The 21,716-nt window shown below is 47.2% G+C and overlaps 1 protein-coding gene across 1 annotated transcript in view; it reads left to right on the top strand.

The window, feature by feature from the left end:
* The first annotated feature begins 240 nt into the window (after positions 1–240).
* The window catches only part of LOC134601830 (C-type lectin domain family 4 member G-like), a 132,535-nt gene continuing 111,059 nt past the window's right edge, over positions 241–21,716 (top strand). The window contains exons 1-2 of the mRNA XM_063446330.1: positions 241–484; positions 7,538–7,741. Of these exons, the coding sequence (XP_063302400.1) occupies positions 241–484; positions 7,538–7,741 (448 nt within the window). The remainder of the gene's footprint in view (positions 485–7,537; positions 7,742–21,716) is intronic.

Below are 21,716 nucleotides of genomic sequence, written 5' to 3'. Positions count from 1 at the left end.
ATACATTACATTGGCCGGAGCAGCGCAACGGAGCGGTCGCATCTCCTGGAGCTCCGGCTCGCACAAACCGAGACTATACCCTATACCGGGGAATCGGGTCTTACAAAACCCACACACTACACTGATAACAACAGGCTGACTATGGGCCGAAAAAATAAAAAAGTGAAGGCGGATAAAGGCCCCCCTGGAAGGGATATTGGAGACATGCTGCGGAACGCGCAACAGGCCGCATGGCCCAAAATGGCGCCGCCAGATGACTTCTCCTCCTATTCCTCGGAGGACTACACCGCAGAGCTAATGGAAGGTGCCGCCTTCAGACCTGAACCGGACCGCAACAAAAAGCCAACCGGGGACCCGGTCACCGCGGACCAAATAAAAATAATGCTGGCGGAGCTACGCAAGGACCTGGCGGCGGACATGGCCTACTTTAAAGAGGCCATAGAAGGAGCCGCGGCTAAAATTGCCCAACTTGAAGCCCGCTCAAGTACACAAGACTCCAGGCTCTCAAAGCTCTTAAAACTGTATTTGTATTAATGTATTGCTGTAGCTTTAAGAATGTTAGAACCAAGCGTATACCTATTGTTGTATTTTAGGCGAACAAGAGCATTTTATGCTGGCGGCATGAAAGCCACCAGCATTCATACAGTAGTTTCACGAACAGTGAATTTCAACACTGTTCGTGAAACAAACAAACTACCGAATGGGAGACCACACACAGGAGGTCGTGTGGCTCCCATTAAAGATTGCAACATTGTATCTTTCGGTAGTTATTAGAGATTCAGGGTGGCCGCCGTTCGGCTACCGACCACGTGGCGGTCGGCCATCTTGGATCCTTTGTTAGCCCAGCGGTATTTTGTCGTCGAGTGCCTGGAACTAAAATCGGCTACTCGACGACACGAATACCGCTGGACTTCAAGGCCGTTCTGGAGTACCGGGCTTTCGGTATTTTATCCCTACGGGTGTATTTGTGTATTTGATGCAAAGTGTATATTGAATTATAATTCATGCGGCGTTTGGCTAAATGTGCTGGGATCTGAGCGGTACTTTCACGAAGTGTGCGCTCAGACCCCAGCTATCTACCGAACGGTCATTCAGTAAATAGTATGGATTGTGTAAAAGTTATGTATTTTTATGTGAAATGTCAGTTCTGCTGCATGGAGGGATAATCCACTTAACTGGATATTCTAGTGGGAGTATCCCTCTCGTACAGCAGTGCATGATGGGAGAAAGGTCTTGGTTGTTACGTTCCCCATATAGTCCCCTACTGTACAACCCCTGTAATGTCAGTAAGGAAACCCCTTGCATGGGAAACCACATAAATACTGTGACCTGTGATTAAAATCTCAGTTGACTCCCAGCCTATGTGTCGTCTAGTTCTTGGGAAGGAAGGATTTATACAATGCTACCGGGATTACTGTATGCTGTACTTATTTTGCCTGGATGATTTTATGCTGTTCCTGTTACCCAGTGGAGATACTGTGGATTATACTACCTCTACATTTAGCAAGGCCCCATGTTAACATGTTCTTAGCTTTGTTTGGAAAGTTATAGGGCTATAAGTACAAGTAGCACTTTGCTATTTCCAAACCATTTTTTTTCAAAATTAACGCAAGTTACATTGTAACACTGATATCTGTCAGAAATCCCTGAATAACCCTCACATGTATATATTTTTTAAAAGAAGACAACCAAAGGTATTAAACTTTTTTTGACTCTTTTCACGCAACCATTTTACCACCAATTTATGCCAAATATTTTTTTTATTTTTTTTTAATTGTTGATTTTTTTGACAAACATAGCAATTTAAGAATACATGTACGGAGCACTTTAGGGGATTACTGACAAAGAATACCCCAATATGTGTTCAGCAATATCTCTTGAGTACAGTGATACCCCCCATATATAGGTGTGTCAGGTTTTCTGTGGGCTAAAAGACCTTATATGGAGGGTGCGCATTTCAGTTTTCCAACTTGGAATTTTCACAGCTGGTTATCATGCACCCATGTCCTATTTGGGACATTTTTGAAGCCGGCCAATGTAATTTTTTTTTTTTTTACTTTAAATTCTTTATTTTTTGTGCACATATTAAACAAGGTAGCAGACAATGCCACAACAGCTCTCGTCCGCTAAAATGTCAACAATCAATAACACAGGTAGCATCAGTAAACAGTACACTTTTTATAGTTATGTACAGTTAAACAGTCAACAATCAATAACACAGGTAGCATCAGTAAACAGTACACTTTTTATAGTTATGTACAGTTTTATAGTTATGTACAGTTGAACGTGATGGTCTACACTTTTACCCTATGTGGGTGTGTGGTCTCGGCTATGTTCCTCGTGAGCTTAAGTCACCTAGGGTGTCTCCCCCTACCAGTGTATGTATAATAAGTGTGCGAGGTAAGTGACAATCTAGCGTTGGTCTCGTAATGTGGAGGCCCCTATCGTTGCAGTAGTATTCTTCGTATCTTGTGCGTGCGGTTGTCATATTGTGTGTGGTAGTACCGTATAGGTGTCAGTAGAGCCCCTTCAGGGGGAAGTCATCGTCATTTAGGAGAGTAAGTGGAGTGATGCAGACAGTCAGTCGGATTTGCATCAGAAAGGTAAAAAGAAAAAACGAGTGAGTAACATCAGTCTCAGTGTAGGGTATAGCAGTCCCAAGGTGTGTTGGCTACGTTCATCATGGGCAACGGAGCAGGTTGTTCTCCCGAGTCGGGTGCCCTGTCTCGCTTCAGGTTGTGCCCTTGGCAGACAGTGTTCTCCGAGACTCCCTCGGAATGAATTCCGGTATAGTTGCAGGGTTCAGCCTGGACAGTCCTGCTCTGGGTATCGGTGCTGTTTGTATGAGTCCTGCTGCCGCCAGGATGGATTCTAATTCTTCATAGCTTTGGGCCTTGTGGGTGGTCCCGTCATGAGCGAAGGACACTGCTCGCGGTGTTCCCCAGTGGTAGGGGGTCTCTCTGGCCCGGGGGTGCTGTAGAAGCGGCTGCAATGATTTCCTCCAGGTAAGTGTACTCCTGGTGAGGTCCGGGAAGAGTTTTAGTTCTGTACCCTCAAACTTCAAGGGAGTTTTCCCCTTTGTAGCGGTCAGGAGGGAAGTTTTATCAGTCAGCGACTGGAAGCGGAGTATTAAATCCGCTGTTGCGTTTACCGGAGCCCATGCTGGCTTCGGAATGCAGAAGAGTCCATCCAGCTTTATGGATTTGACCTGCTTAAGGGGTAATAAGGTCCCGAGGAAGCGTCTGATATAATGGGGTAGTTCCGGAATAGTTACCGTGTCCGGTATTCCCCTGATTTTAACGTTATATCTCCTTCTCAGGTCTTCTAAGGCGTCCAGCCGGTCAGTAGTGGTGTTTTGTCGTGTTTCTAGGTCCAGCACTTTTTGTTCGAGCTTTGAGAGCCCCACTAAACTCAGGACAAAATGTAGAAACTATTTAGCATGGGTGTTTTTTGGCGGTTGTAAGAGATTTTGGGGGTAAAAGTTAGAAAAACTGTGTTTTTAAATCTTTTTATCATATTTTATATTTTTTTATAGTAAATTATATGATATGATGTAAATAATGGTATCTTTAGAAAGACCATTTAATGGCAAGGAAAACGGTATATAATATGTGTGGGTACAGTAAATGAGTAAAAAGAAAATGACAGCTTAACACAAACACTGCAGAAATGTAAAAACAGCCCTTGGTCCTTAACGGTAAGAAAATTGAAAAATGGTCTGGTCACTAAGGGGTTAAACAGCAATTGGATAAATACTTGCAAAGACGTAACATACAGAGATATTGTGAAGAAACTACACCTTTTGTTTCATTCCCCTTTGATTTTCTTTGTTCGGTAGATAAAACAAAAAAATACTACGTTAGGTTTTTTTTTATGGTAAAAAAATAATACATAAATATTGGCATTTACCTGCCTCCCCCAACACACAATCCTTACAAACACACACATCACTCTCACACAGCACCCTAACACACATCACCTTCACACAGCATCCTAACACACACACACACACACACACACATCACCCTCACACAGCACCCTAACACACACACATATGACCTCACACAGCATCCTAACACACACACACATCACCCTCATACAGCACCCTAACACACACAATCACCCTCACACAGCACCCTAACACACATTACCCTCACACAGCATCCTAACACACACACACACACATCACCCTTACACAGCACCCTAACACACATTACCCTCACACAGCATCCTAACACACACACACATCACCCTCACACAGCACTCTAACACACACACAACCACATCAGCCTCACACAGCATTCTAACACACACATCACCCTCACACAGCATCCTAACACACACACACATCACCCTCACACAGAATCCTAACACACACACACACACACCACTCTCACACACACAGAACCCTAACACACAGCAACCACACACACTGCACACCACACACACTGCACACCTCACACACATACTGCACCCCCACACACACACATTATACTCCTCATAAATGCACACTGCACCCCTCACACATACACTACACCCTTCACTCACACACTGCACCTCACACGTACACACAGCAGCCCCCAAACATGCTGCACCACTCACACACACACAATACTTCCAAACATATATGTATATATACTACAGAACCCCTTTACACTCATACTGCACCTCTAAACACATTAAATTCCAGACAAACACTAGCTTCCTTACCCAACTCTGGATCATCTACAGATATACACACACTAGATCTCTATACACACACACTCACTAGATATCCTATACACACTCTGGGTCCTTCAAACTAGATCTCCTACACACAGACGCTGCACCACCTACACATACACTACATTTCTGACATACACACTCTGGATCCCCTATGCACACACTAGATTCCATGTAAGCAAACACATAGTGGACAGTAAAAAATGGGTCGCAAGAGAATACTGAGAACGGGCAGCAACTGAAATAGCCTGCCCTTCGGTCGGTCACCGCTCAGTTCTCAAGCTGTTTTTTGCTCATCTAGTGCCATTACAGAGAGAATGGCACTGAAACATATTAGACTGGTCCCACCCATACGGGCAGTCCAGATCCAAAATGCCAGCAAGTTCCCTCTGCACGAGAGACACAGCAACCCCAGACGATCGTTTCAGCCTTGTAAGGCATCATCAGTGAGGCATAGCTGATATCTCCCTAGGCACCGTGAGCAAGGGGTTCACGTCTGGATTATCCCTTAAACTTGTGGAGAGTAAAAAATGGGTCGCAAGAGAATACTGAGAACGGGCAGCAACTGAAATAGCCTGCCCTTCGGTCGGTCACCGCTCAGTTCTCAAGCTGTTTTTTGCTCATCTTGTGCCATTACAGAGAGAACTTCTCTGAAACATATTAGACTGGTCCCACCCATACGGGCAGTCCAGATCCAAAATGCCAGCAAGTTCCCTCTGCACGAGAGACACAGCAACCCCAGACGATCGTTTCAGCCTTGTAAGGCATCATCAGTGAGGCATAGCTGATATCTCCCTAGGCACCGTGAGCAAGGGGTCCACGTCTGGATTATCCCTTAAACTTGTGGAGAGTACGGGCAGTCCAGATCCAAAATGCCAGCAAGTTCCCTCTGCACGAGAGAGAGATATTAGCTATGCCTCACTGATGATGCCTAACAAGGCTGAAACGATCGTCTGGGGTTGCTGTATCTCTCGTGCAGAGAGAACTTGCTGGCATTTCGGATCTGGACTACCCGTATGGGTGGGACCAGTCTGATATGCTTCAGATATGTTCTCTCTGTAATGGCACAAGATGAGCTAAAACCAGCTTGAGTTCTGAGCGGGGACCTACCGAAGGGCAGGCTATTTCAGTTGCTGTCCGTTCTCAGAATACTCTTGCGACCCGTTTTTTCTCTCCATAAGTTTAAAGGGTAATCCAGACGTGGACCCCTTGCTCACGGTGCCTAGAGAGATATTAGCTATGCCTCACTGATGATGCCTAACAAGGCTGAAACGATCGTCTGGGGTTGCTGTATCTCTCGTGCAGAGAGAACTTGCTGGCATTTCGGATCTGGACTACCCGTATGGGTGGGACCAGTCTGATATGCTTCAAATATGTTCTCTCTGTAATGGCACAAGATGAGCTAAAACCAGCTTGAGTTCTGAGCGGGGACCTACCGAAGGGCAGGCTATTTCAGTTGCTGTCCGTTCTCAGAATACTCTTGCGACCCGTTTTTTCTCTCCATAAGTTTAAAGGGTAATCCAGACGTGGACCCCTTGCTCACGGTGCCTAGAGAGATAATAGCTATGCCTCACTGATGATGCCTAACAAGGCTGAAACGATCGTCTGGGGTTGCTGTATCTCTCGTGCAGAGAGAACTTGCTGGCATTTCGGATCTGGACTACCCGTATGGGTGGGACCAGTCTGATATGCTTCAGATATGTTCTCTCTGTAATGGCACAAGATGAGCTAAAACCAGCTTGAGTTCTGAGCGGGGACCTACCGAAGGGCAGGCTATTTCAGTTGCTGTCCGTTCTCAGAATACTCTTGCGACGCGTTTTTTCTCAAACACATAGTGTCTCCATAAATGGGATGCAGTGAGTATCCCAATTATGGAAACCCCTGAGACAAGTTTCAAGCAAACACAACGCATGCATGTTATTCAATTTGCTTGCATTGTGCAGAACAAATACAGGGCCCTTTTCTCATGCCCTGGAAGAGCATTGAACTAGCATGCTCACTTTGAGAGAAGGCGTGCTTGTCATTGGGGATGACAAAACACACCCTATCTGGCCCCGCCCCCTTTTCAGTGGGCTGCTGTGAATAAAAAATGCCCAGGCCGAATTATTTCCCCAGTCCGGCCCTGCCTGAGAGCCAATGTAACTGCAAAATGTATTTTGTCATTGTCCCCTCTCAGGTCCAGTGGAGAATGCCCCTATAAAATGTCAACGTAAACCCTGTACATTTGTAACTGCACAGAAACCGGGCGGTTAGCCTTAATAAAATAGTCCAGTTGTACCCTTCAGGCTGATGTTTGGGTATTCGTCTGATTTGCTTGGGGAATATACTTGGATGCTGTACTTCGTCTGGAGAACGTTCTAATCAACACCCGAACTGCAAGCTATTATCACTCAGTCTCTAGCAGTTCGGGAGGAAACAGACGAATGGGTATCTGCAATACCAGCGTTCGTTACAGATATAAATTCTAATTAGTGGGGTAATAGCTGCTTGATCTAAGGAGATATCTGACTGTCATTTTGGGGTCAAGAAGGAATTTTTTCCTAGTTTGTTGCAAAATTGGAAGTGCTTCAGACTGGGTTTTTTTGTCATCTTTTGGATCAACAGCAAAAACATATGTAAGAAAGACTGAACTTGATGGATGCAAGTCTCTTTTCAGCTATGTAACTAAGTAGAGAAGTCTTGGAAGTGAGCATCAGAGTACGAAAAGAGGATAGACGCAGAGCGTAGAGGCCTAGAGAGGGCATCAATTATTCTCATATATTTTAGTTGTGTTAAAATTGTAATCAATTTTCATATCTACATGACATTTTCATAGAAAGTGGAAGTGAAACTGTAAGCGAATTACAAATGCTTTCTGAAACAATAGATAAGGAAGGATGTAAACAGCTGAAAAAATTGCTTTTACAAATAAATGTTAAAGAACTGATGGTGCACAATCATTTAATACCAGAAAGAATGAACCAGGGAGTAGGAATGCAGATTAGCATGGAAAATGTTTATGGAAACGTGGAGCGATTTGGTAAGTTATTTACTAGTACATTCTATTTTAATGACATGTAATGCAAAGTTAATGGAGGAAGTAATTTATTTCTATATTTTACACAAGATTAGTAAATTAAGTATTCTCAGGAATTCAGCATTTTATACTATAACAGACAAATTTTTACAAATGTAACTATTCAGCTTGGTTGATTTCACTGTACAATGATGTAACAGTCTGCATTTTCATTAACATTGTCTTTTCTCCAGAATATATAACATGAAGATTTTATTGACTTGTTAATAGTATATACATTGTGTTTACTTTTTGTGTTTTGTATATGCAGTGCATGTTTGTTTAATGTAACACCTTAGCAGTCTGATAATACTTGTCTATCCGATACATGCAGTTCAATTCATTAAACTCAGAATTTTGCATTCCTAATGGACCTGCCGGATTGTTTTCCTCTTTTCAATATAAGGCCATTTGCAATGCAAACTCCAGAATTTTTTTTTTGTTTTTTTTTTTTAACAATTTCTGTATTTTGTAGAGCAGGCTCCAAACAAGATAGACGACTGACATATGAACTCTAAATATAAAATTTTAAAAACCTGAATTATTTGCCCACCAGAAGGGCTAGCGACCAGAAGGAATATACTCAAAAAACCTTGGGTGCCAAGGGTTAACCGTGTGGTGACTGGTCAGCACTTTCTAGCAAGTCTCCACATTAAAATGTAAAAGAAAAAAAAAGTAAATAAGCCTTTGGTAGTCAATTCGACCCCCATATTAGTATAAGTGAAATTAAAAAATTCCCTTATGCCCCCACCTGCTACATGGTGGGTTGGGGCATACATATCTACTAAACAGTGAGTAGCCAGTGGATGCCCAGTATAACTAAACATTAGAGGGAAGGGGCCTGTTAAATAAAGCCCTGCCACACAGTAACTCGTGTAGGTGTGATTTATAGGCCCCCAGGACAAATAGAAGAGTTAGATAATCTACTAGTTGAGGAAATAGCTAAAATGACAATGAAGGGGGCAGTTATCATCATGGGTGACTTTAATCTTCCTGATGTGAAATGGAAAACCAAAATAGCTGCTTGTGCCTGGAGCACACATATTCTAAACTGCCTACTGGGATTGTCTCTAAAACAAGTCGTTGAGGAGCCAACTCGTAAAGAGGCCAATCTAAATTTAGTGTTAACAAATGGAGATTTGGTATCAGATATTACTGTAGGTGAACGTTTAGGATCCAGTGATCATCGGTCTGTGTGGTCTAATATAAGAACAGTGACTGAGTCACACCACACAAAAATAAAAGTTTTAGACTTTAGAAAATCATTTGGATTCCAATATTGTTGAATGGGTAAGGCAGTGGCTGAGTGACAGGCAACAGATGGTTGTAGTCAATGGAGAATATTCGAAGCATGGTCTTGTCACCAGTGGGGTACCTCAGGGATCTGTACTTGCAGAAACTCTTGATGGTAAGGTATGTCTTTTTGCTGATGATACTAAGATAAGTAACAGGGTTGATGTTCCAGGAAGTTCCAAATGGCAAATGATTTAGGTAAACTAGAAAAATGGTCAGAGTTGTGTCAGCTGACATTTAATGTGGATAAGTGCAAGATAATGCATCTTGGACGGAAAAACCCAGAGTTTTTTTGGGCAGAGTACAGAATATTTGATACCTTAACATCTGAGGAAAGGGTTTTAGGGGTGATTATTTCAGATGACTAAAAGGTAGGCAGACAATGTAATAGAGCAGCAGGAAATGCTAGCAGAATGCTTGGTTTTATAGGGAGAGGTATTAGCAGTAGAAAGAGGGAAGTGCTCATGCCATTGTACAGGACACTGGTGAGACCTCACTTGTATTGTACGCAGTACTGGAGATCTTATCTCCAGAAGGATATAGATACTTTAGAGAGAGTTCAGAGAAGGGCTACTAAACTGGTTCATGGATTACAGGATAAAACTTACCAGGAAAGGTTAAAGGATCTTAAAGGATCTTAACATGTATAGCTTGGAGGAAAGACGAGACAGGGGGGATATGATAGAAACATGTAAATACATAAAGGGAATCAACACATTAAAGGAGGAGACTATATTTAAAAGAAGAAAAACTACCACAACAAGAGGACACAATCTTAAATTAATGGGCAAAGGTTTAAAAATAATATCAGGAAATATTACTTTACTGAGAGGGTAGTGGATGCATGGAATAGCCTCCCAGCTGAAGTGGTAGAGGCTAACACAGTAAATGAGTTTAAGCATGCATGGGATAGGCATAAGGCTAATCTAAACTACTGCAAAAGAACAAGTGAATATAAAGGCGCTTATAATAACAGTCCTCTAGTGAAATTTATAGGTGACAACGTTTTTGGAAAAGAGCAGCACCCTAAACAGTGTAACAGCTCATAAAAACACACAATAAATACATTCCCCCTGGATTCTGGACGAAGCTGCTGTATGCTATTTTGTGCAATAAATTTGTGAAGTGGATCAACTGTCTCTGTCATTTTCTACCCCAGGAGGGAGTGATATTTGGAGCTGTCTTAGTTAGAGCAGGCTCATCTGCTCTACTTTTGTGATTGTGCATTTTATCTAAAACATTTTTTGGTTTTGGTTATATAGATTTACACTATTTGTTTCCCCCCTCCACCCCTTTTTTTACATACCGTATATACTCGAGTATAAGCCAACCCGAATATAAGCCGAGGCCCCTAATTTTACCCCAAAAAACTGGGAAAACTTATTGACTCGAGTATAAGACTAGGGTGGGAAATGCAGCAGCTGCTGGTAAATTTCTAAATAAAATTAGATCCTAAAAAAATTATATTAATTGAATATTTATTTACAGTGTGTGTATATAATGAATGCAGTGTGTGTATGAGAATGCAGTGTGTGTGTATGAGAATGCAGTGTGTGTGTATATGAGTGCAGTGTGTGTGTATATGAGTGCAGTGTGTATATGAGTGCAGTGTGTGTATGAGTGCAGTGTGTGTGTATGTGTGTGTGTAATGCAGAGCCTTGGTGGGAGGTGGGCATTTTTATTTTTTTAATTATTATTTTAATATTTTTTTTGTTTCATTAAATTTTTTTTATTATTATTATTATTTTTTATTTTATTATTATTTTTATTTTATTATTTTTATTATTATTAATATATATACATTTTTTCGTCCCCCCTCCCTGCTTGCTAGCTGGCCAGGGAGGGGGGCTCTCCTTCCCTGGTGGTCCAGTGGATGGGCACTGTGTAGGAGGGGGCTGTGGGGGCTGCAGAGAGATGTTACTTACCTTTCCTGCAGCTCCTGTCAGCTCTCTCCTCCTCCGCCGTTCCGTTCAGCACCTCGGTCAGCTCCCACTGTAAATCTCGCGAGAGCCGCGGCTCTCGCGAGATTTACACTGTGAGCTGACAGAAGAGCTGAATGGACCGGCGGAGGAGGAGAGAGCTGACAGGAGCTGCAGGAAAGGTAAGTAACATCTCTCTGAGGTGAGCACTCAAACACTAATACATTGCCTTACTTAACTGCTGGCAGACTGTCTCTCTTTTCACAGAATTAGGAAAAGATCTCTTCGGACGCCTGGATCCTAAGAACCGTCAAGGGCTACGAGATAGATTTTACGGACACTCCTTTCCAGGCACGCCATCCACAACCAATAAGAACATCAGCGGAACACGCCAAGCTCATAGATGAAGAGATTCGAACCTTATTCCTCAAAGGAGCGGTCGAATTTGCTCCGGACGACGCGGGATTCATCAGCACTGTTTGTTGTTCAGAAAAGGACGGGAGACTACCGACCCGTCATCAATCTGCGAGACCTCAATGCATTCGTAGCCTACAGACATTTCAAAATGGAACGCATTCATCTCCTCAGGGATCTACTACTGGATCACGACTGGTTCACCCGATTGGATTTAAAAGACACCTATCTGTCAGTCCCGCTGGCCCAATCCAGCCGGCCATTCCTTCGCTTCCACTGGAAAGGTCGCACATGTCAATTCACATGTCTCCCGTTCGGACTCAGTTCTGCTCCTTGGTGCTTCACAAAACTACTCAAGCCGGCAGTGGCACATTTAAGGACATTGGGTGTTACGGTACCACCTTCCGAGCTCCAGACACAGTCGTTAGTCACTTGTATTCCCGGTTCCCCCAATAACGAGACCAAGCTCCATTATGAGGGTAAAACATGAACTGAGGACTGGAACAGCCAGCCTGCCTTTTATTTGCATTTCACACACACAGGCCACACCCAAGGGGAGGCATAAAACAACCACTGGCATCGATGGTACATCCCACACATTCCCTCCCCTTGGTGTGACACATAATCTTATTATACAGGCAGTTTAGACTATATTTTTATACAACTTTCATAACTCCAAATCCATCCATCATATTCACATAAAAGGCACATATTCAGATTCAGCATACTTAAATCATAAACAGTCTCAAAAATCACACCAATCCCTCCAGGGAATCCAAAGTTACTCGAATGTCCGTTTATGACCGACCGTAGCTACCGTTTCGTGCCCAAAAGAGTTCCCTGGATTCGGGCTATACGGTCGGTCACTTGTTGGCCTGAAAAGGTCTACGTCCTGTTCGAAGTGGATCGGTACTTCGACTACGTTGTACTGTCGAAGTATCGTCGATAGTACGGGTCGGCGGATTCGAAGGTAAAATGGCCGCCGCCACGTGGCCCTTTGTCCGATGTCGGCCACCACGAGGCTTTGATAGCTTTAGCGCTTCGTTGGTTGTGGCTGTATTCGAACTGTTAGTTGTGCAAAGTCACAACTCTCCGCAGGATCTCTCAGGGACCATAAGTACTGGGCAAATCAGACGAACCCAATAGGTTTAGTCCAGCGGGATGGGTCTGTCACATGGCTCCCTCCTTGTGGAACACTCCGGCAGACCCGGCTTGACCCTGTGGCGGGTCAACTTGGGGATGACCGGACTTAGAGAGAATAGGGACGTCTATTTGCCGGGATAACCCATCCGCATTCCCATTCTGCTTACCGGGTCGGTAGCTGATAGTGAAATTATAAGGCTGCAAGGCCAAACTCCACCTCAGCAGTCTGCCATTGTCCCCAGAGACCCGGTTAAGCCAGACGAGGGGGTTGTGGTCTGTTACGAGGGAAAATTCTTGTCCGTATAGGTAGGGGCTCAGTTTCTTCAGTGCCCAGACCAGGGCTAAACACTCTTTCTCTACTGCCGCATAACTCACTTCTCGAGGTAGTAACTTTCTGCTGAGATATGCGACAGGGTGTTCTCCGCCATCCTCCCCGACCTGGCTCAGCACAGCCCCCAGTCCATACATGGAAGCGTCTGTGTGGACAAGAAAACGTTTGTTAGGGACTGGGGCAGCCAGGACAGGGGCATTCACAAGAGCCTGCTTCAGGGCTTGAAACGCGGCTTCACAAGCTGGAGACCACAGGACCTGCCTAGGTAAATTCTTTTTAGTCAAATCAGTTAGGGGCTTGGCAATCGTACTGTAGTCGGGGACAAAACGTCGATAGTAACCCGCTGTCCCTAGGAAGGCAAGTACTTGGGTCTTGGTGATAGGTGTGGGCCAGTTAGCTACTGCTTCCACCTTGGCCGGTTCGGGTCTCTGGCTCCCACAACCCACCCGGTGACCCAAGTACTGCACTTCTGCCATGCCTAAATGGCACTTGTCTGGTTTCAGAGTCAGGCCGGCGGCCCGAATTTTGTCCAGCACTACCCCTACGTGTACTAGGTGGTCTTCCCAAGACTCACTGTAAACCGCGATGTCGTCCAGGTATGCACATGCAAATCCCTGGAAGCCATCTAGGAGCCTATCCACCATACGCTGGAAGGTAGCCGGAGCGTTCTTCATCCCGAATGGCATAACCCTAAACTGGTATAGGCCAAACGGGGTGACGAAGGCCGACTTGGGGATAGCATCCTCGGCCAGGGGGATCTGCCAGTACCCTTTACATAGGTCAATGGTGGTCAGGTAGCGCCCCCTGGCAATGCGGTCTAATAACTCGTCTATCCGGGGCATCGGGTAGGCGTCCGTGGTAGTCCGCTCGTTGAGCCGCCTGTAATCCACACAGAACCGGGTGGTCCCATCTTTCTTGGGTACTAGGACTACGGGCGACGCCCACGGACTATCGGAGTGCTCAATAACCCCCAGCCGGGTCATCTCCTGTATCTCCTTCCGCATTCCTTCTCGGACTGCTTCCGGGATGCGGTATGGAGGTTGTCGTAGGGGGTTCTGTCCGGGTGTCTCGACCTTGTGTATAGCTAGTGGGGTGTACCCGGGTTCTTGGGAGAATGTCGCCTGCTTCTCCCACAGAAGCTGTCTTGCCTGGGTTTTCTCGGCCGGGCTTAGTCGGTCACCTAACTGTACGAGGCTAGTAAGGTCGGTCTGGGGATCCCTTTCTAACAGGTCCGGTAAAGGTAAGTTCTCGGTGTCGTCGGTAGCTGGGGCACAAACTGCTGCAACATCTTCGGGTCGTTCCTGATACTCCTTGAGCATGTTCACATGAAAGGATCGTTGTACCCTTTCATCCGAACAGCTGGCTATGAGATAGGTAGTATCGCATACCTGAGCTAACACCTTGTACGGGCCCTGCCAAGATGCTTGCATCTTGTTTGCCTTCACAGGTTTGAGCACTAGGACCTTCTGCCCAACCTGGAAGACCCGCTGTCGAGCACCCCGATCGTACCATCGTTTCTGTTTCCCCTGGGCCGCCCGGAGATTTTCCCTTACCATCAGGGATAGTTTCTCCATACGGTCCCGGAGTTCCAGCACATACGGTACTATGGGGGTCCCTTCTTGCTCCGTCTCCCCCTCCCAGTGTCCTCTAATGAGATCTAGGGGTCCACGAACCCTTCTCCCATAGAGTAACTCAAAGGGGGAGAACCCAGTTGATTCCTGGGGCACCTCTCTGTATGCAAATAGCAGATGAGGCAGGAATCGCTCCCAGTCTCTGCAAGTGTCAGTAAAGGTCCTCAGCATCTGTTTGAGGGTACCATTAAATCGCTCGCAGAGACCGTTAGTCTGTGGGTGATAGGGTGAACTAAGTAGCGGGTTGATGCCGCACACCTTCCACAGCTGCTGGGTGAGCACAGCGGTAAATTGGGTTCCCTGATCAGAGAGGATCTCCTGCGGGAACCCGACCCTAGTAAAGACTTTAACCAGGGCATCAGCAACCGTCTCTGCCTCTATATTAGACAGCGCTACTGCCTCTGGGTAACGGGTGGCGTAGTCTACCACAGTAAGAATATATTTCTTACCGGATGGACTAGCCCTGGCCAGTGGACCCACAATGTCAACGGCTATGCGGGAAAAAGGCTCTCCAATGATAGGCATCGGCTGTAGCCTAGCTTTTGGATGATCTCCCCGCTTACCTACCCGTTGACAAGTGTCGCACGTGCTACAATACATCCGCACATCTCGGTTAAAATTGGGCCAGAAAAAGTTTTGGGTGATTCTATGAGCTGTGCGGTGGGAACCTAGATGACCTGCTAAGGGCACGTCATGTCCAATCCGCAGAATCTCCTGCCGATACTTTGCAGGTACTACTAGTTGTCGCTTCTGCGAAGGGGCATTCGGTTTCGGGGAAGGTTTCGGGATCCTGTACAGCCTATCCCCCACCCACTCGTAGTGTTCCCCACCTACTCCTTCTTCCCCAGCGTCGGCCCTGGCTCTGTACTTGGCTAACGTCGGGTCCTCCCTAGTTTCTTTCCCGTACATCTCTGGGGTATCCCAGCCGAACGGGGCCTGGTCTAAGGTACAAGTCGGGGTAGAGAGTCTTACCTGGGTCTCAACAGCAGGTGGGCCGGCCTCAGTGGCACGGGTCTGGGCACGGGTCGTAACAGCGTCCACTGCAGCGGGGCCCATGGGAGCAAAGGCCGAAACCAGGGGGGGCAAGTCGTTGCCAAGAAGAACATCAGCGGGTAAATCCTTAATGACCCCCACATTCACGTGTCTAGCGCCCACTCCCCAATCCAAATGTACCCGGGCCACGGGTAGACGAAATACTGCACCCCCGGCTACTCGTACTGCCACGGTATCCCCGGTATGTTGCGCTTCGGACACTAGGTGCTTTTGGAGCAAAGTCAGGGTTGCACCAGTGTCTCGTAGCCCACTGGCTTCCTTTCCGTTGACCTTTACACTCTGTCTGTGGTGTTGTCGATTGTCCTGGTGGGCAGCCTGAACAGGGTCCGCCTCATGTAATATGCCCCAGCATTCCTCTTCCTCTACACAGTGGACGGCTGGAAGAGGTGCTGGGGAAGGGGCCCCCGTGGGTTTCCTCCAGGACTGGTTCCTGTTGGCACGGTTCATCGGGCACTCCTGTCGCCGGTGCCCTAGCTGATTGCACAGGAAGCACCGAAGGGGTTCAGAGTACTCTCGGGCGTTAAACCGGGGTGGACGTTGGTACTGGGCAGCCGGAGGGGGTGCGGATGGTCTGTTTATGGGAGGCTGATACGTGGCAGCGGCTGGTTGGTATTCCGCTCTGGCTGTGGCCTTGGTGATGGAATTGTCCAGTCTGCGAGCGTCAGTGTACTCATCGGCCAAACGAGCCGCCTCGTGTAGAGTGGAAGGCTTACGGTCTCGTACCCACTCTCTGACCCCTGTCGGCAATTTGTCGAAACAATGTTCCAATAAAAACATCTGCAGCACCTCTTCTCCCGACACCGCCTGGCACCCTGCCATCCAGTGGGCGGCTGTGCGATGTACCTTGCAGGCCCATTCCACGTATGAGTCCCCAGTTGTTTTTGCAGTGTCCCGGAACCTCCTCCGGTATGCCTCGGGTGTAACGGCATACCGGGCAAGTAAAGCTTCCCGGACGGCAACATAATCCCCGATCTCCTCATCCGGAATAGCCCGAAAAGCGTCGTTGGCCCGGCCGGATAACTTGCCGGACAGTATAGCAACCCAGTCTGCCGGGGGTACCTTGTGCAGAGCACATTGCCGCTCAAAATCCGCAAGGTACCCGTCAATCTCTCCTTCGGTCTCACTGAAGGCTTTGAAGGCCGCAAACTGCACTTTCTGTTTGTCCCCTGGGTTTGCTGTGACTGGGGCCGCTGCAGTACCGTTTTGGCGTAGCAGGCTGGCCTCCACAGCGGCTTGAACCTGGGTGACGATCTCCGCGGAGGGGTTGGGGCCATAATGGGCCAGCCGAATTTTTACCGCCCGGTCAAACCTTGCCTCCTCGGGGGTTCTGTCGTCTGGGCTGGGTCCATTGGTTCCCTCTGCCGCTGGTACTCCATCCATTTCCAGCAATAAAGCAATAATGTCCCTCTTCTTGAGGTTACTGGCCTGTCCGCCCCTTTGTTCCAATAAGTCTTTTAAGGTAGCTCTTCTCAGGTTTTGGTATTGTAGTTCCATTTTATTCTTGGTCGTAGCGGTTTCTTTGGGCGTTGAAGATCATCCCGTCGCTTGCCACCAGTTGTTACGGTACCACCTTCCGAGCTCCAGACACAGTCGTTAGTCACTTGTATTCCCGGTTCCCCCAATAACGAGACCAAGCTCCATTATGAGGGTAAAACATGAACTGAGGACTGGAACAGCCAGCCTGCCTTTTATTTGCATTTCACACACACAGGCCACACCCAAGGGGAGGCATAAAACAACCACTGGCATCGATGGTACATCCCACACATTCCCTCCCCTTGGTGTGACACATAATCTTATTATACAGGCAGTTTAGACTATATTTTTATACAACTTTCATAACTCCAAATCCATCCATCATATTCACATAAAAGGCACATATTCAGATTCAGCATACTTAAATCATAAACAGTCTCAAAAATCACACCAATCCCTCCAGGGAATCCAAAGTTACTCGAATGTCCGTTTATGACCGACCGTAGCTACCGTTTCGTGCCCAAAAGAGTTCCCTGGATTCGGGCTATACGGTCGGTCACTTGTTGGCCTGAAAAGGTCTACGTCCTGTTCGAAGTGGATCGGTACTTCGACTACGTTGTACTGTCGAAGTATCGTCGATAGTACGGGTCGGCGGATTCGAAGGTAAAATGGCCGCCGCCACGTGGCCCTTTGTCCGATGTCGGCCACCACGAGGCTTTGATAGCTTTAGCGCTTCGTTGGTTGTGGCTGTATTCGAACTGTTAGTTGTGCAAAGTCACAACTCTCCGCAGGATCTCTCAGGGACCATAAGTACTGGGCAAATCAGACGAACCCAATAGGTTTAGTCCAGCGGGATGGGTCTGTCACATTGGGTACTCGGTGCCTAATTTACCTAGACGATATTCTGATATTCTGCGAGAGCGAATCCAGACTCCGATCGCAAACAAAATCTGTAGTGCACTTTCTGGAATCTTTAGGCTTCATAGTGAACAAAGAGAAGTCGTCACTTTCCCCGTCGAGAACTGTTCAATTTCTTAGATCTGAGATAGACTCAGTGTCATGCACGCTGCGTCTCCCAAAGGCGAAGATCGCGAACATTCGGAAGGAGATACAACGTTTTCTACGAAGAGACACGGTCCCTCTGAGGCTTCTGGCCAGAATAGTAGGTCTGCTGTCAGCCTCCATACAAGCGATCTTCCCGGGACCTCTTCACTACCGGGCCATGCAGAGGTTGAAAGATCTCCATCTCAGACGGGGACACTCGTACGATCAGGAAATCGAATTGACGGCGGAGGTACGGATGGAACTCCGTTGGTGGCTCCTCCACATGGAAGCTTGGAACGGCAGGGCCATCTTCGGTCCGAACCCGGATTTTGTTGTGGAATCGGACGCCAGCTTATGGGGTTGGGGAGCCCACTGCGCGCACGCATCCACGGGGGGACCATGGTCGGAAGAAGAAAAACAACTTCACATCAACTGTCTGGAACTGATAGCCGGTTCCTTTGCTATCCGTAGCCTAGCCAAGAACATGTCCGATTGTTGCATACTTCTACGTATTGACAACATATCGGCGGTTCAGTACGTGAATCACCTGGGGGGAGCCAGGTCACGGGCCTTGACAGAGGCCACCAAGGACATATATCGGTTTTGTCTTCCACGCAATATAACGCTCAGAGCGGAGTACTTACCGGGTCTCAACAATCTCACAGCGGGCTGGTTTTCACGTCACTGGCGGGACAACAGCGATTGGCAGCTGAATACAACGCTCTTCGACATGGTGAGAACACTCAGGGGACCGCTCCACATAGACCTTTTCGCATCACGCACGAATGCACAACTGCCAAGGTATTACAGCTGGCTACCGGATCCGCAGAGCGAGGCGGTAGACACGTTCCTACAACGCTGGCCATCGGTAGGAGCATACGCATTCCCACCTTTTTCGATGATAGCAAGGGTACTACACAAAATACGGATGTCCAGAACACTGTTGATACTAGTAACACCACTGTGGAGAAGCCAAGCGTGGTTCCCGGAACATCCACTAGTATTACCAACTTTTCCAACGATTCTCACGAACCCAGGTGCGGAACCTCACCCATTAATAATACAGGACCGTCTAGAATTAGCAGCCTGGACTCTTTCAGGGGATCCTGGGAAGTCCCAGATCTATCGCAAACGGCTAAAGACCTCCTATGGGATTCATGGGCACCGGGTACAAGACGGAGCTACATGGCAGCATGGAATGTTTGGGACAGCTGGTGTTTGGGACGGTGTCTCGATCCCTTTACAGCACCTGTCTCAGCCATATTAAATTTCCTTTCACACCTTTTCTCCGACGGAAGATCATACAGATCTATTAATGTTACTCGCTCCGCTATCTCAGCAGCGCACATCCCTATCAATGGTACCCCAGTGGGACAAGACGCATTAGTGTGCAGACTGTTAAGGGGCATAAAATTAGCCAGGCCACCAGCTCCGAAATATCAACGTCTTTGGGATGTAGACGTGGTTATTCGTTTCATTAGGGACTGGCCTGATAACACGGCCCTGTCACTCAGACAATTGACAGCCAGGCTCACTTTGCTGTTATGTTTAGTATAATTTCGTCGGGTTTCGGATGTTCGGGCATTCAACGTAGATGGGTTCTCTATAACCCCCGTCGGTGTTACGTTTTTGATTTCACGCAGGACAAAGACGGACTCCAAATCTGTGTCCTACCCCTTTTTTCCGACGGTTCCTCGTCTTTGTGTCGTCGATACACTGCTCAGGTATGTTGAGGTCACGGCGCCCCTACGGGCTTCGAGATCCGGACAATTATTAATCTCATACACCAAACCTCACAAACCGGTTACTACAACTACATTAGCCAGGTGGATAAGATGGTTACTATCATTAGCGGGAATTGACACTAGTTTTGGGGCCCACTCAGTAAAGGACCTTCTAGAGCCCTTTTGACGGGAGCCTCTTTGACTGATATTTTACGTACTGCGGATTGGACACGGGAAAATACCTTCAGGGTATTTTATTTTCGCCAATCATCGCACGCGTCCTTTGCGTTTTTCCCACAGCGTTAAAAATGCAAAATAGGAAGCCTCCTGTCATGTAATAAAATTGTAGATTATGCTAACGTAGTGTACAGATAATCTTAATTTTAATAATGACAGGAGGCGAGTATTTTCCCTCCACTTTCTCTCCCGCCCTATACTCTTGGGGGGATGCTAGGGTGTCCACTGGTAAGTATTACTCGAGGGACACATACTGTAGAAGACGGTAAAAACTAAACCAAAGGACATTTGAAACTTAGAAACTTAGGTTTCTTTTGAAAAGTACAGAATAAAAAAAAAAAAAACAGCACCCCCCGCTACTAAATCCCAGTCCCCCTTCTGTACTAAATCCAAGTCCACCCATGTGTACTAAAGCCCAGTCCCCCCTCTATAATAAATTCCAGTCCCCCCTCTATACTAAATCCCAGGACCCCCTCTACTAAACCCCAGCCCTTGTTTAAAAAAACCAAAAAAAAATATTAGCCAACAAGCAGACGCCACTCACATTGCCGCTGCCAGTATGTGACTCCGTAGTCCAGCCTCTCGTATACCCACAATAGCACGGTCCGCATCCTGTGCCAAACGGACCCTCATGCTACTCCTTGAAAACCTGTGAAGGGGGAGCACGTTCATGTCACGTCAGAATGGGACGTGGCGTTGCATGCCTCTGTGCACCTCCAGGTCCTCCACTGTCCAGCCGCGGCCACATCGCAACACTGACAGACACTCACTGACTGACAGACACACACTGACTGACAGACAGACACACACTCTGAGAGACAGACACACATTAACACACACACACACTGACACACACACAGACAGACACACACACACATTTACACATTCTTTCATACGCTCACATCATTTTATTTATTGATCCCTACCTTTGGGAGCTGGTGTGGGGCCTCTCCCTGATCTTCTCTCGGGAGCTCAGTCTTCCTGCTCGTCTTCCTGTTAGTGTGTGTCTGTTAATGTGTGTGTGTGTGTGTGTCTGTTAGTGTGTGTGTCTGACTGTGTGTGTGTGTCTCTGACTGTGTGTGTGTTTGCCTGTTAGTGTGAGTGTGTGTGTCTGTTAGTGTGTGTGTGTGTGTGTGTCTGAGGCGGGAGGAAGGGTTGGGTGGGGGTGGCGCGGGGGGGGAGGAGGGCGCCTGAGTTTTGTCCTGCCTAGGGCAGCACAAAACCAGGATACACCACTGGGTGTAGGGTACATAGTGTGGGGTGATAGGGATGTAGTGTGGGTAGAGTGAAGGGGTGACAGGTGGGAGGGAGGGACAGAGTGACAGGTGATAGAGCGTGGGAGGGAGTGACAGGTGGAAGAGTGAGGGGGTGACAGGTGGCAGTGAGAAGGAATCAGAGTGAGCAAGGGGATGAAAGGTGGCAGAGAGAATAGGTGACAGGTGGCAGAGTGAGGGGTGGAGGAGTTAGGGAGGGGTTGATTGGTGGCAAAGTAAGGGGGTGACATAGTAAGGGAGGAAGGGGGAGCCTGGTTGCAGAGTGAGGGAAGGGGTGACTGGTGACAGAGTGAGAGGGTGACAGAGTGACGGAGGGGGGACTGGTGACATAGTGGGGGGGTGACAGAGTAAGGGAGCGGGTGACTGGTGGCATACATACCGGGGTCGCAGGGGTCGCGGC

The sequence above is a fragment of the Pelobates fuscus genome, chromosome 3 (genome assembly GCF_036172605.1).
Source record: "Pelobates fuscus isolate aPelFus1 chromosome 3, aPelFus1.pri, whole genome shotgun sequence".
Lineage (NCBI taxonomy): Eukaryota > Metazoa > Chordata > Amphibia > Anura > Pelobatidae > Pelobates > Pelobates fuscus.
The sequence above is the reverse complement of the archived record's forward strand: the minus strand, read 5'-3'. Positions and strand labels throughout refer to the sequence as shown.